The 14,776-nt window shown below is 34.4% G+C and overlaps 1 protein-coding gene across 2 annotated transcripts in view; it reads left to right on the plus strand.

The window, feature by feature from the left end:
• Positions 1-14,776, plus strand: part of MDGA2 (MAM domain containing glycosylphosphatidylinositol anchor 2) — an 870,482-nt gene that overhangs the window by 763,994 nt on the left and 91,712 nt on the right. For both annotated transcript variants that reach the window (XR_015252395.1, XM_086709827.1), the window contains exon 10: positions 9,349-9,497. Coding sequence is in view for 1 of the 2 variants with exons in the window: in XM_086709827.1 (XP_086565953.1) it covers positions 9,349-9,497 (149 nt within the window). In the remaining variant the exon portion in view is untranslated. The remainder of the gene's footprint in view (positions 1-9,348; positions 9,498-14,776) is intronic.

Here is a 14,776-nt window from a genome sequence, read left to right on the forward strand (position 1 = left end):
GCATTTAGTATTTTGGTAAAACAGACCCTTTTTTTTCCAAGAAGTAGTTTCTAAGCCATATTCCTTCTGCAACCCTACCTGGTTGCCTATTTCAGTAGCAGTGATTTCTTTCCTAATAATCAGTCACAGGATTCTTGGTAAATTATAGCTTTTGCATCTGATCATCATTTTCTGTTTTAGGAAATAGGCCTAGAGGCCGTTTTCTTGGGCCATCATTTTAATGTCCTTCCTAGAGATTAAAAGAAAAGCTAAATTATCAACACTGAAAGATGATTTTTAGAAGAATTTATATAATTCAGTCTTGGGTTCATTCTGCATTTCAAACATTAAAGTGAAATATTTTAATTTAGACAATTTGAAGTCATTATCGTTAATTTTCCAAGTAGAAATTTCTATAAACATACTTCCTCTAAATATCTGACCTAAAAACTATCTGTAGAAGAAAATTGAACTGGTAGGATGTTATATTCAAGTGAACTTACATTATTGAAGCAAACTATAAAAAGACTAAAAGTTTACATATAAGTCTGAGTATTTTCTTTCATTGGCTTTTTGTTAATTAAGAACATTGAAATCATACTTTTAATTAAGTATTATACTTTCTGCTAACATATTTTGATAAAGGATATGAATTGTATGAAGCCATTTCATGAGCATATCATAAGAATCCTGCTATATGGCATTTTCTCCACGTGCATCTTTTAAGATTATACTAATAATCCTTATCAACTTCACAGGTATGTGGATCAAGCAAGAAAAGTTAATGCTTAATAATTGAGATTTGTCAACTTCTAGGTGATGTTCACACACATTATTCCCTTTGATCTATGTCAGCTTTTATTATATTAGTAATATTCTTTGATGATCTATCAAAGATGATTTGATTATGCCAGCAGTGTTTATTTATTTAAATTTGAAATAAGTCAAAGACAGACAAATACCATACGATTTCACTTCTGTGTAGAATCTGAAAAACAAAACAAATGAACAAAGTAAAAATATTGAAACAGACCCATAAATACAAAGAACTGATGATTGCCAGAGGGAAGGTGGGTAAGGGGGTGAGCAAAACAAGTGATCCAGAATGTGAGATACAGGCTTCTTGTTATGTAATGGATATGTTGCAGGGAGAAAAGGTACAGCATAGGAAATACAGTTAATGGTATTGTAATAGGTTTGTATGGTGACAGATGGTAGCTACACTTGCGAGCACAGCATAATGTATAGACTTGTGGAATCACTACATTTTACACCAGAAACTAATGTAACATTGTGTGTCAGCTGTGCTTCAATTAAAAAAAAAAATACTCATTAATTCGAGTCTAAAAAAGGTTATTGAAAAAAATGTCATAACAATGACCGGTCATTTGAAAACATATTGACTCTCTCAAACAGTAAGCCAAAGTATGGATGAACATTTCTCTGTCTCAAGTACAAAGGCATTTCACTTTAATGATTTGGTTGGATAATAAATTGTTACATGTCTGGTAATTTTTTTTCACACTGTAAACAATCATTAGCTGAGAGATGTTGTCATTGACTTCACAGCTGTATAATTTAGTTATGCTTTTGTTTCCTGAACACATATTGACAAGTTATCACTGTTGGAAAAACTCTTGGCATTCAGTTTATTGCTGCTGTGACATTCACTATAATTCTAAGATAAATTGTTTTTTTATCAGATACAAGTTTCTTTTGTCAGTGTTACTTAGATATTTTCCATGTTTCCATTCTTCATCTTTCTAGTGAAATGAGAATACGCAGGATTCATCAATTCAATAGTAATTCCTTTATTACATTCTTTTAATGAGATAAGGCCTAATATTAAATATCATATGACTACCAAATATAGGTAACACAGATGAGTATATTGATTCTTTAAAAAAAAATTTCCCGGGGCGCCTGGGTGGCGCAGTCGGTTAAGCGTCCGACTTCAACCAGGTCACGATCTCACGGTCTGTGAGTTCGAGCCCCGCGTCGGGCTCTGGGCTGATGGCTCAGAGCCTGGAGCCTGTTTCCGATTCTGTGTCTCCCTCTCTCTCTCTGCCCCTCGCCCGTTCATGCTCTGTCTCTCTCTGTCCCAAAAATAAATAAACGTTGAAAAAAAAAAAAAATTAAAAAAAAAAAAATTTCCCTTTGACTTCATAGAATTAAACTTTTTGGTCCTCTTTCTTATGCCTCCACTTTCAAGATACTAACTTTTACATAGTTTTGAATCAAAACAATAAGCTTTCACAAGGATAGGATACCAAGAGGTAATGTATCTCTTCACTCTTCTTCCAGGATGAGATGCATACAGTCATTTTCCATCTCAGTTGTAGACTCTAGTGTCCAGTCCAGTCCAGTGCACATTGAAAATTTAGGAGTTTACCCATAGTATCCAGTCAGAGGACAAATGTTAATTGGATGTTTATCTGTAATGAGTTTTGACTTCATCCACCTTTCTTCATTTCTCAAATCATGTTTTTGGGTTTTTTGTTTGTTTTTTAACAGCATCTTCTTGCTGGTTTCCTACTCTGGGCTTTTCACTTATCTACTCCACTCTCTTCTTTCCTACCAATTATAATTAAAAACTATAAAGGGGATTTGTATCCTATTCCTGATTTAAAACTTAGAAAAATCTCCATTTCTTTTTTTAATTTTTTAAGTTTATTTTAGTTATTTTGAGAGAGAGCGAGCGAGAGCATCCCAAGAAGGTTCCACACTGTCAGTGCAGAGCCTGACACTAGGCTGGATCTCATGCCATGAGATCATAACCTGAGCAGAAACCAAGAGTTGAACACTTAACTGACTGAGCCTCACAGGCACCCCAGAAAAATCTCCATTTCTATAGAATAATTTCTTTTTCTTTTCTTTTCTTTTTTCTTTTCTTTCCTTTTTAATATGGCTCAGGATTCACTAATTTGAAGACAAGACATTTATGGTTTCAACAATTGCATGTTCTTTCTTCTATCCTTTGGAGGAATGACAGAGCTACATAGATTTTTTCTGTCTAATAAACTGGCCTCAGTCTTAGCCGGCCTCTGAGTCTGAACACAATGTGATTTGACTGTGTTTGTTAGCTTCTACTAAAAATGCATACAGGCACAGAGCTGAGATTCTTCTGATATTTAGAAGTCTTATTTGTTTGTTTGTTTCTTTGTTTAAATCAGTACATCATCAGTGTTTTAAGTTTCCCACGAATCTCTGTAGCCACTTTTCTTATAATACACATTTAAAACATATTAATATTTTTATTATTTTTGATACTTTGCTAGTGTATCTTTTATGAAATTCCTTGATTATTATCATTTTGATTATTAATTTAGTTTTCATTCAATTCATTGATTTCACTGAGTTCTTTTCACTCTGGGAAGTGAAAATTAGTAGATAGATATAAAATCTTTTCTCCTACTTAAGTGAGTACTGATTAAAATAATTAGAGAATAATTGGGCTATATGGTAAGTATGAAACATCTTATTATTTCAAACAAGGCACTTCATAAGTTAGCACTGACCTATTCTTCCTGTCTTATTCGAGTACATGAGTGTGTCAGCTGTTATATGACAGCTGATGATATCATCCCTATTCATCAAAAGTGCAGAGTTTGTAGGAAAGGCGGGAATTGCATGCTCGTTATACCAGATCCTGTGATAGTTCTAAAATATTATCTATAATATAGTCCTTTTTCGCTGCCAAGGGCCATGCTTTATTTCTTCTCTTCTTTATCCCTTCATAAGCCACCCTTGTCTGTCCAAACAATTTCTTCTTTAAGATCTATAAAGGTGTCAAATATGCCCCCTGTGAAGCCTACCTTTGTTCCCAGTAGGGAATATTAGTTATTCTTTCATAGAAGGTCCCATAGTATTGGTTTATCATCCTCTATTGTAATTCTTCAATGGTCTTGGGCATACTTATTTATAAATTCTATTATGTGTTTCTATTTATCTATAGACTAATTCAGCTGTTTATTGGCTTTCTTAGTCATTCATAGTTGAACGTTTTCTTGTTAGTAATGTTATATTCTGAATTCATATCCATTGAGGTTTAATTAGGATAAATTCTCTGTAGTCTAAATTGAGAATATGTCTTCCAAAATAACTTGGTATTGGATTTACTCAAGCACTCCAGTGGTATCACTGGCCAATGATGATTTAATATATATATTTAATGATTATGGGGCGCCTGGGTGGCTGTCGGTTAAGCGTCCGACTTCGGCTCAGGTCATGATCTCACAGTTTGTGAGTTCAAGCCCCGTGTCAGGCTCTGTGCAGATGGCTCAGAGCCTGGAGCCTCCTTCAGATTCTGTGTCTCCTCTTCTCTCTGCCCAGCTCATGTGCACTTGCTCTCTCTCTCTCTCTCAATAATAAAATAAAAGTTAAAAATTAATATATATATTTAAAGATTAAATGATGATTTAATATAATTTTTTTGTCATCTTCCTTTGCTGGTGAAGGGAAACTATTTTCTAGTAACCCTATGTCTGAGATAACTGTCTTTACTGCTATGGAAAGTGACATGTTATATCTTCTTACTAGATCTTCAACTTTTAGCTTATGCATAAAATCATATTTTGAAATACCAATTTAATCACTTTTCAAAAGTTATTTGCCAGAGAGTAAATGTATTTTATACAAATTCTATTTAAAATTGTGAACAATTAAATATTTTATCTGTGTATATTTTAAGAATATTTTAAAATTTACAATCTATGAACATAATATATCTAAAAAGTATCTGCTAGTTTAGATAATGAACTAGGTCATTTAGTCTAAAAAGATTTAAACTGGGACAACGTTGCATAAAAATAAAACTAGAATATAAAAGAGAAAGGAAATTTCTTGGCATGCTTGCTAGAAGGAGAAAAAAAATGCCCACAGAATAAAAAAGAAAAAAAAAATATGTTATGAATTCTTTCTGTGTTCAACCAGCAGATGTCATGTTTGGTTGTCAGAGTCTAGGATTATTATAAGGGTATTTCTTTAGTATTATGGTGAGCTTCTTACAAATGACTGTATAAATATTTAATATGATTGGCTGTGAAATCAGAGAAGAAATGTGTGTGTATGTCACTTTAAAAAATTATTTCTCTAAATGAAATAGAAAGCATTTTATTCAATAAAATTTATACAAAAGAGATTTAGTACAAAATATGTTCTGAAACATAAGCATAATATCTATATTTAACTGTAACTCGTCAAGATTTCTTGTCAGTAATTATTTATTACTACTCAATATTGTGCACCATCTAAAAACTTTTTCATCATTTTTCATGTTTATTTACTTTTAAGAGAGAGAGAGGGAGAGGGAGGGGCAGAGAGAGAGAGGGAGACACAGAATCTGAAGCAGGCTCCAGGCTCTGAGCTGTCAGCACAGAGCCCAACGCGGGGCTCAAACTCACGAACTGTGAGACTGTGACCTGAGCCTAAGTCAGACACTCAACCAACTGAGCCACCCAGGCGCCCCAAAAACCTTTTTCATCTTTAATTCTAAGGTTGTGCAGTTCAACTAAAATTAAAAAAAGTAAAAACATAAAACTTCTAATTAAAATAAAACTTTCTCTATTTTTTTAAATTTCACAAATCAAAGTCAAAATTTGTAATGGAGACTTTTTTATTTGATTTTTTATTTATATCAACTTTCATACATCATCACCATTTCTTTGTTCCTAAATCTCTTTATTGTCATATGAGATATTGGAACAGATCATTTCTAAATTATTTTCTAATCTGATTGTCCATGAAAGATGACTGCATATTATGTTACTCACAATAATACAGATATATCAATGCAAATAAAATATTTTTGAAAATATTCTGGAAAGCCTTTATAATATTCTGCAATTAAATATACAGATGATGGAATTTTACACTGAAATTTGGATCTATTTGGAGTGTTAGATGATCTTGAAAATAGATCTTGATTAATTCATATTATTCATAGGATCATAAGGATTTTCTTAATTTCAAGGTCTAACTGCTTCAATAACCTTAAAAGTATTTATTTAGGTAAACAATGAGTTCTAAAATTATGGCTATTTGCATTTATGACAGACAGCCTGTTACCCTCCTGCCACTAAACAAAAAACAGGATTATATTACAGCCAATAGAAACATGCAATGGAATCTGTAAATTACTATGATTTCTACAGTTAAAGTAATACAATAAACAGCAGGCACATGTTTCATAGCACCCAATAGATCTGCGACTCAGTGGTACTTTAAGGGCCACCCTGTGGCTATTCACCATCTCAGACCTGCTAAATGATTAGTAGGTATTGATTAAATACCTCTAGCAAAGAGAAAATAAATCAATGATGTAGATCATTCCATATTCAGAAAGGATTGGGAGAACATTTCTACATCAAAATGTGTTTCCTTCTAATAGCCACCTGCTGGTATTCATCTTATTTCATAGATCTGTTAAAATTTGTCTGATCTGGGGCGCCTGGGTGGCGCAGTCGGTTAAGCGTCCGACTTCAGCCAGGTCACGATCTCGCGGTCCGTGAGTTCGAGCCCCGCGTCAGGCTCTGGGCTGATGGCTTGGAGCCTGGAGCCTGTTTCCGATTCTGTGTCTCCCTCTCTCTCTGCCCCTCCCCCGTTCATGCTCTGTCTCTCTCTGTCCCAAAAATAAATAAAAACGTTGAAAAAAAAATAAAATAAAATTTGTCTGATCTTCTTTCTCTGTGATAGAATTTGAACTCTTAGAAAACTGCATTTGCCCTTTTTTGAGAGATTTATTTTTGTCCTTTTCTATGCTAAACAGCCACAGGTTGTGACTCTACTCTGTGTGCTCATTCCATTTGAATGTGTCCTTCATTTTATAAACAGTGATGCTTAGAACTAAATTTAGTACCGCTGCATTTCCCCCTTGGTTAAAAAACAAAAGCACCCCCCCTCCAAAAAAAAAACCCTACTGAGACTATTACTTCCTTAATTAAATCATCACTAGTCTCTAATGAAAACCTCCAGGTTTGCATTACTTACTTAAGCAGCTCACTTGCTTCATTTTTACGTTTTGGATGCTTACTTTTAATCAAAACCCCTAGCTCTTTAAGCTGCTACTAAATGCACGTCCTCAATAACATTTTGAGAAATTTGGTCTCAAATACAAGTTGCCAGTGACATTTTGGGTATTGATTTCTTCATTCAGAGCATTATTTTCCACCTAGATTTTGCCCTTCAGTCTTGCGAACAATAAATTTGTGCTATCACTTAGTAATAGATAAAAATACCATAAAAAGATAAAAGAAACAATAAAGCGAATGTGATGGCTCTTTTCTAGAGAGTTCCTTCTATGCAGGAGACCTCCTTTTTAATTCATTTCCAATTCAACTGAATGAATATTCACGGAACATTTTTTTAAGTCACAGAATATTGATGTGGGAGGCTTTTCCAAATGTTACTAAAATTCAGATATTTGATTCCATGTAATTTTGCTGGTAAAAGTATCAAAAATCTAATTCAGCTCACCCGATGCTATTTTTTCCTGGTGAACATCTCTGGGGTAATAGAGACTATCACTTCTCTTCTTAGTGGGCAAAACCCATTTTTTAACTATCCTTTAGAAATGTTTATGGGCCATAGAGCCTGGGCGGCTCAGTCAGTTAAGTGTCCAACTTCGGCTTAGGTCATGATCTCAAAGTTTGTGAGTTTGAGCCCTGCGACAGACTTTGTGGCTGACAGCTCAGAGCCTGGAGCCTGCTTCATATTCTGTGTCTCCCTCTCTCTCTTTGCCCCTTCTCCGCTCACTCTCTTTCTCTCTCTCAAAAATAAATAAACATTAAAAAAAAATTTTTACAGGCCAGCTCTTCTGCAACGATTAGATGATAGATGAGTAGTGATGAAGAAATATGAAAAACCAGGTAATAGAAGTTCCCACAGAAAGAAACCCAGGAGGAAAAACCCAGGAGGACATTTAATGTTTAATTTTTATAAAATAAAAAACAGAAAAGATGTTGAATGAGGGATGATAAATGTACAACTTATTAACTCATCATTCAGTAGGAATTGCAAAGTTATTTGAAAAGTCTAAGAAAATGTTAGCATTTGGGGCGCCTGGGTGGCGCAGTCGGTTAAGCGTCCGACTTCAGCCAGGTCACGATCTCGCGGTCCGTGAGTTCGAGCCCCGCGTCGGGCTCTGGGCTGATGGCTCAGAGCCTGGAGCCTGTTTCTGATTCTGTGTCTCCCTCTCTCTCTGCCCCTCCCCCGTTCATGCTCTGTCTCTCTCTGTCCCAAAAAAATGAATAAACGTTAAGAAAAAAAAAAATTTAAAAATAAAAAAGAAAATGTTCGCATTTTCTATGAGGACAGAGGCCATACTTCGTTCATTGTGTCCCCAATGTTTAGTATACTACATGGCATTTAATAGGCTCTCCTTTAATGTTGATGTAATAAATAAATACATTATCGGTAAAAAAAAAAACTGAAGTATGAAAAAATCTGTTTTTCAGAATATCAGGAGTTGGATCTATCATTCCAAGTGGTCTGTACATTTTTCAACTTGGAACTTGGAAAAAAAAAACCGAGATGGTTTATATATGTTATATACACTATATGCACTTCAGATATTCTTAAAATCTAAATAAAAGCCTCTTTGTTATTGGCCCAAGTTCTTATGTCCCTGTGTTGTTTCAGCAATTTCAAATTTATTGACCAAACACAATCTAAACACAGATTTTCATTTTTACTAATTTGTTTTGACAGAATTGATCATTCACTTGCTGAAATACTACTTTTGACTTCTTGGATGCCACAATTTTTATTTTCCTCCTGTTGACAGGTTTATTCCTTCTCACACTTTGTCAGGGTTATTTTCTCTCATCATTCTTAATGCTGGGTTGCTCCAGGGTCAGGCCTTAGTCGTCTTCTCTTTCTATTCATAACCCCTTGGTGACCTCATCAATCTCATGGCTTTCAATTTAAAATCTATCTATATGCGTATGGTTAGCAAGAGTATATAGCTCTAATCCTGGATTAGAGCTGAATTCGAGACTAGTATATCCCACTTGATGACTCCATTTGTATCATTTAAACTGTTCAAAAGTAACTTTCTGAAGTTCTGCCCCCAAATTTGATCCTCCGATGGGTTTTCATCTCAGTTGATGGAAACTCCATTCTTTCTTGGGCCAAAAACTTGTAGTCGTCCTTGATTCTTCTCTTCCTCTCACACTGTTCATCTAATCAGCCAGGAAATCTTCCTGTATCTATGCTCAGAATTCTCCAGAAAGTTGATTAGATTTTAATAATACGACTTTTCAAGTAGAAGAATTACTCATGGCACACATGGTAGAATGTGGTAAGAGGGTCAAAAAGAATATGCATGTTTAATGTGTCATCGTTAAATTTAAGCACTCTTTCTATTTTTAGGAAAGGCCTATGCTCCAGAATTCTATTATGATACCTACAATCCTGTGTGGCAGAACAGACACCGTGTTTATTCTTACAGTCTACAGTGGACACAAATGAATCCTGATGCAGTAGATCGGATTGTTGCATACCGGTTGGGTATTAGGCAGGTGAGAAAGAAATTTCTTCAGTGCCTTTTTTTCTCTCTCTTTGTGGTTCTCTGTGAAGACCTTGTTATTATGATTTATTGCTCTAAATTTTTAATCATTTTGCATAAATTCCAGAATATATTTTTCCATATGAAAGATAATTGTGCTTTACATAGAATTGTTTGGAATTATTTACGAATGTTTGAATTAACTTTTGCATTTTCTGCTGTGACCGCAGACATTCTAAAGTGATATCCTTTGAGCCTTCTGAAATCCTTCATCACTAGATATACTATAGAAATTACACTGTATCACTGCTATGAAAGAAACTTATTTAAGATGTGCTTACACTTACCTATAATGCATAATTCTTTGTCTTGTTTCCTAAGGAGTTAGAAGTCTTAGTTATTTTTACACTAAAGGTTTCAAAGTACATAGAGAGGATGTTTTAAGAGTGAATTTAATATATTGGAAGAATAGAAATATTTTAGTAAAATGAGAAAAAACAATCCAGTATGTTTTCCTAAAGTAGCTAAAGATTATGGGTTATGTGAAAATAAATATTTTCAAGTGAACCGTCGTTAAACCAAATTATCCCTTGTTGGTGTAAATGACATTTTTGAAATTTAAATGTGGGTCTTTACATTGATTCCTGTTACATAGTATATTATCTGGAGTGACTGTTTCAACATAACAAAACATTTTTGAAGAGTTATTTGATGACTATATAATCTATTAGCTTTCCCTCACAACTTTATATTATCCCCAGACTTGTAAAGTGTTATTCCACTTCCTTGATGAAATAACAGAATAGCATTTTGAGTTTCCACAACAGAAAGGACAAAGTTTGCTTGGAGAAGATTGATCAACCATCATTAATTCCCTCAGTTGTATTATCATAAAACCAGTGTTTTTCTACCTTGTTCACAAAGTTATAATAAAAGACTATGTAAGATACATTATTCAAATTAAGATATATTGTGAGTTGAATATTCATGTCTTTCCTGTCTAATCTAATCTAAATGAAAAAATAAAAGAATCTTTTTTCTAGTAAATACATCCTGGCATTTGAAAATTGCCACTTTCTTGTCTAAGTATTCATAGGTCGCTGATAGAGCAGACAGCAGGGTATCATTGAGAAAGTTTATTATTCCCCTTTTGCTTCAGTTCCTAAGGAAATCTGAGTAAATCCCAAACGCATATCAAAATTGTTTGTTCTACTCATTCTAATGTGATGACAATTTTCCCTAATAAAGAAAATATAAACAAGAAAGGTTAGCAGTTCTTTTTCCTTCAGCTGGTGGACTTCTTTTTCTTTTTTTTTTTTTCTTAAGCTAACATTTTTAGATCTTTCATATTTACAGCATCTTAGGGCATTCTTGACTTTAGACATGTCAACTCATTTTCTGAGTCCTTACCACTTGATTTGGTCATTCACATTCATCTTTCATTATCTGTATTTTGAGATATCTAAGAACCGAATACAAATTGTTATTTGTAAAATTGTTATTTTCCTTAGGTGTCTTTTCCTTTTTTTCTGGTTATAACTTTATTTGCAATGATAAAGTCAGAATTTCATCTTTAGTTTCTTACTTTCTTCTTCAGATGTATTTTCTTACAGTACCTGGGTAATGGCCCATTGCTCCTGTAAACTTAAGGGCTGCCTATTTTGGGTCTGCAGAATTTACCCAACTCTGCTCATCATTATCTTCCTTTACTCTCCTGTCTCTCAAAACCTCCATTCCCAATGTCTCCACTGTGTATGCAGCTACCTTCTCTCTAAGTCAGATTTAACAGAAAAGCAGTTACCATTAGAGCCATTCCTCCCAAATTGATTTGAGCAGAATCAGATTTCCTTCTAAGAGGGATCCAACTAATTGAAGCCCTTCCTTCTGTCCACATCTTGTACTCATTATTAATAAACTACTTTCTGTATTATGTTTCACAATGATCGCTACCCTATTTTCCAATGGCAGTTTCTCTTCAGATTTTCCTCTCCTACATTAGCATCTCCTATAAATTCTTATTTTTACATATCTGGATCATAGAACTAGTATATAACTCTCTGATGTGCACTGATACACAGTTCCTAGTCACTGTGGTGTTCCTTGTGAACAAATTAGACAATTTCCCCCTACTCTGCTACTCTAGAATAAATTAAGAGTGTATATGTGTGTATAAATTTCCTCTATGGCTTTTTCAAATTATGCATTCCAGACATATCTGGCTTCCAATTCTAGCCAATGTAGCCTCATCATTTTTTTAACTATATAACCTGGAGCAGATTTCTGAACATACCTATACCTAGATTCCTACCCTGTAAATTGAATATAATGATAACCTTTCGGGCAATTGGATGTGGAGTGGAATGCATTCCACACTTGCCTCACAGGCCAGCTTCCCTTGTGCGGGGCATTCCTTACATAAACATCTGTTGGAGTTCTCACAGTCAGTTACCAGAATTGTGTAAGGAGTTAAAAAAAAGGGGGCATTTTATGACCTTAACATGTCTACTATTTTTTAGTTGCATTCGGTATACTGTATATCCTAGGCCTAAATATTATTCCAAACCATGATTTTCACGAAGTAATTTCTAGACAATTTTGTCCCTTTGTCTTATTTTCATTTCAAACTTGTCTTCCCTAATATCCATTTTACTGATTCACATTTTCTCTTCCACCTTGAGTCTTAGTTTAAAGCCTTCTTGATCAGATCAGTAAGTCTGCTGCTAATACTATTCTTTCCAAGTTTGTGAGATTCATGCCATCCACTACAGGAAAATGTATTTCTGATGTTATGAGCCATAGTCTGGGAAAGGCATTCTAGATATAATGAAAGTGATAGAGTACTTTTAAGAATATCCCCTGCTTGGGGCGCCTGGGTGGTGCAGTTGGTTAGGCGTCCGACTTCAGCCAGGTCACGATCTCGCGGTCCGTTCGAGCCCCGCGTCAGGCTCTGGGCTGATGGCTCAGAGCCTGGAGCCTGTTTCCGATTCTGTGTCTCCCTCTCTCTCTGCCCCTCCCCCGTTCATGCTCTGTCTCTCTCTGTCCCAAAAGAAATAAATAAACGTTGAAAAAAAAAATTAAAAAAAAAAAAGAATATCCCCTGCTTAATAAAAGGAAACAAAGATATTAATGTAAAATATGGTTATTTTTCTATATTGTCTTAGAAAATTTAGATTTCTTCTTTCATTGGCATGTACCTTTAGGTATTAACATTTTTAAAGACACAGATACCAGCATTTTTAACAGAAATCACTCTTGCATTCTGATCTGATGATCACTGTAATAAAGATTTTATATTACATACAAATGGCCTTTTTCATCCCCCAAGCTATCACAGAATCTTGAATCAAGAGCTTTTGAATATAATCAATATAACTTGCATGATTTTGAAATAAACACTGCTAAGAATGTAACCTCAACCAAATGGATTTTATAAATGGATTAAAATGGCTTAAAAATGTTTTTTTTTCCCTAATAACTAACATTTATACCTTTGATTATGAGACCAGTTTTTCCTCGAGGGATTATTAATAATTTATGTCACATATTTCCTGTTTTTTTAAGACTTATTTCTTTGGGGGCTCCTGGGTGACTCAGTCGGTTAAGCGTCCGACTTTGGCTCAGGTAATGATCTCACAGTCCCTGAGTTCGAGCCCCGTGTCAGGCTCTGTGCTGACAGCTCAGAGCCTGGAGCCTGCTTCGGATTCTGTGTCTCCCTCTCTCTTTGCCCCTCCCCTGCTCATGCTCTGTCTCTCTCTTTCTCAAAAATAAATTAAAAAATTAAAAAAAAAAGACTTATTTCTTTGGCCAGTATTTTTATTTTGAGCATATATATCTAAATAATTTCTTCTACCCACAAAATATGTAGGTTATCTAGTGCAGAGCACCTCCCCTTTTATATCAAACATATTATGTAATACATTTCTGTATTAGATGAAATCTGTAAAACAAATCTGATTTTTAAAAAAATAATGGCAAATTCAATTCTAGAGAGCCCTACTTTGTTTTTAAGCCAGAAACTGTTAGAAACCTTGTTACCTATTATTAAATACAGGTGATAAAATCACTGCTGTGTTATTAAACCCACAACTCGATAGAGTTGGTGAGCTGAACCTGGCATTTCTGTAGCTTTCTGGTAAATGGATGATTACTTCAATTAAATTATTTAGTCTATATTTAAATATGATGAAAATTCCCTTCGAATTTGAGTATTGCTTATATACTTTTCTTAGAAGTTGCTGCAGTGTATTTGAGAAAAAAGAACACTGGTGTTCTGGAATCACTGCTTTAAGAGACTTAAAAAGAGAACAGATACATCATATGAAGTTAAAAAATGTAATATGTGGGAAAAAAGTTTTCTCAAAACCTTAATATCTTTAATTTATACTTTTTAGGCTCAGCTAAGCAATTGTTTAATCTCCTTAGACAGCTACTAGCCCCACAATTATTTGCTTCATTTGTTGCTTAACAGGAAAGGGAAAAGGTTATTTGAATGTCTGCTTTCCTTGGTATCTAAGGAATTAAGGAACAAGCAAAACTGTTCCTAAGTTATCTGAAGGTACCATAAACATCGTTTGGCCGCATTTGAAACACACACAGCTATAGTTTTAATAATAAAGGATTGTGAAGTTTTATGCAGTTTCTTTTTTATACTCTGTCATAGAGATGCACAATGAATGTGGCTTTTTGACTGTCATCCTTGGAAAGTAGGATGTTTTATTGAATAAAATGAAATGCCTCTGTTCTTTTTAAGTTATGATATATTAGGGGCACCTGGGTGGCTCAGTCGGTGGAGTTTCTGACTTTGGCTCAGGTCACGATCTCACACTCTGTGAGTTCGAGCCCCGCATTGGGCTCTGTGCTGACAGCTCAGAGCCGGTAGCCTGCTTCCGATTCTATGTCTCCCTCTCTCTCTGACCCTCCCCTGTTCATGCTCTGTCTCAAAAATAAACATTAATTTTTTTTAAGTATATTATATATATATATATATATATATATATATATATTATAATGCTTAGAATTATCATCTTAATTTGACCACTCAGTCAATAAAACTTTAAGTAAGTTAACCCTATGGCGATTACCAGGAGTTCAAAAAAGAAGCATTACCCTCAGTGTCTTGTTAAAGTGAGCTATAATAGGACTATGTACAAAATGCCATAGAAACAAGTATAAAAGCAATAATTACTGCAAAGTAGTATGGGTAAGAGATGTGATCACCAAGTTAGAGACTTGTTTATTGGTTTTTATAGATTTATACTCAATTTTTTTCATAAATGGTAATCACTAATATAG

The sequence above is a fragment of the Puma concolor genome, chromosome B3, assembly GCF_028749965.1.
Source record: "Puma concolor isolate L17-30 chromosome B3, mPumCon1.1.hap2, whole genome shotgun sequence".
Classification (NCBI taxonomy): Eukaryota; Metazoa; Chordata; class Mammalia; order Carnivora; family Felidae; genus Puma; species Puma concolor.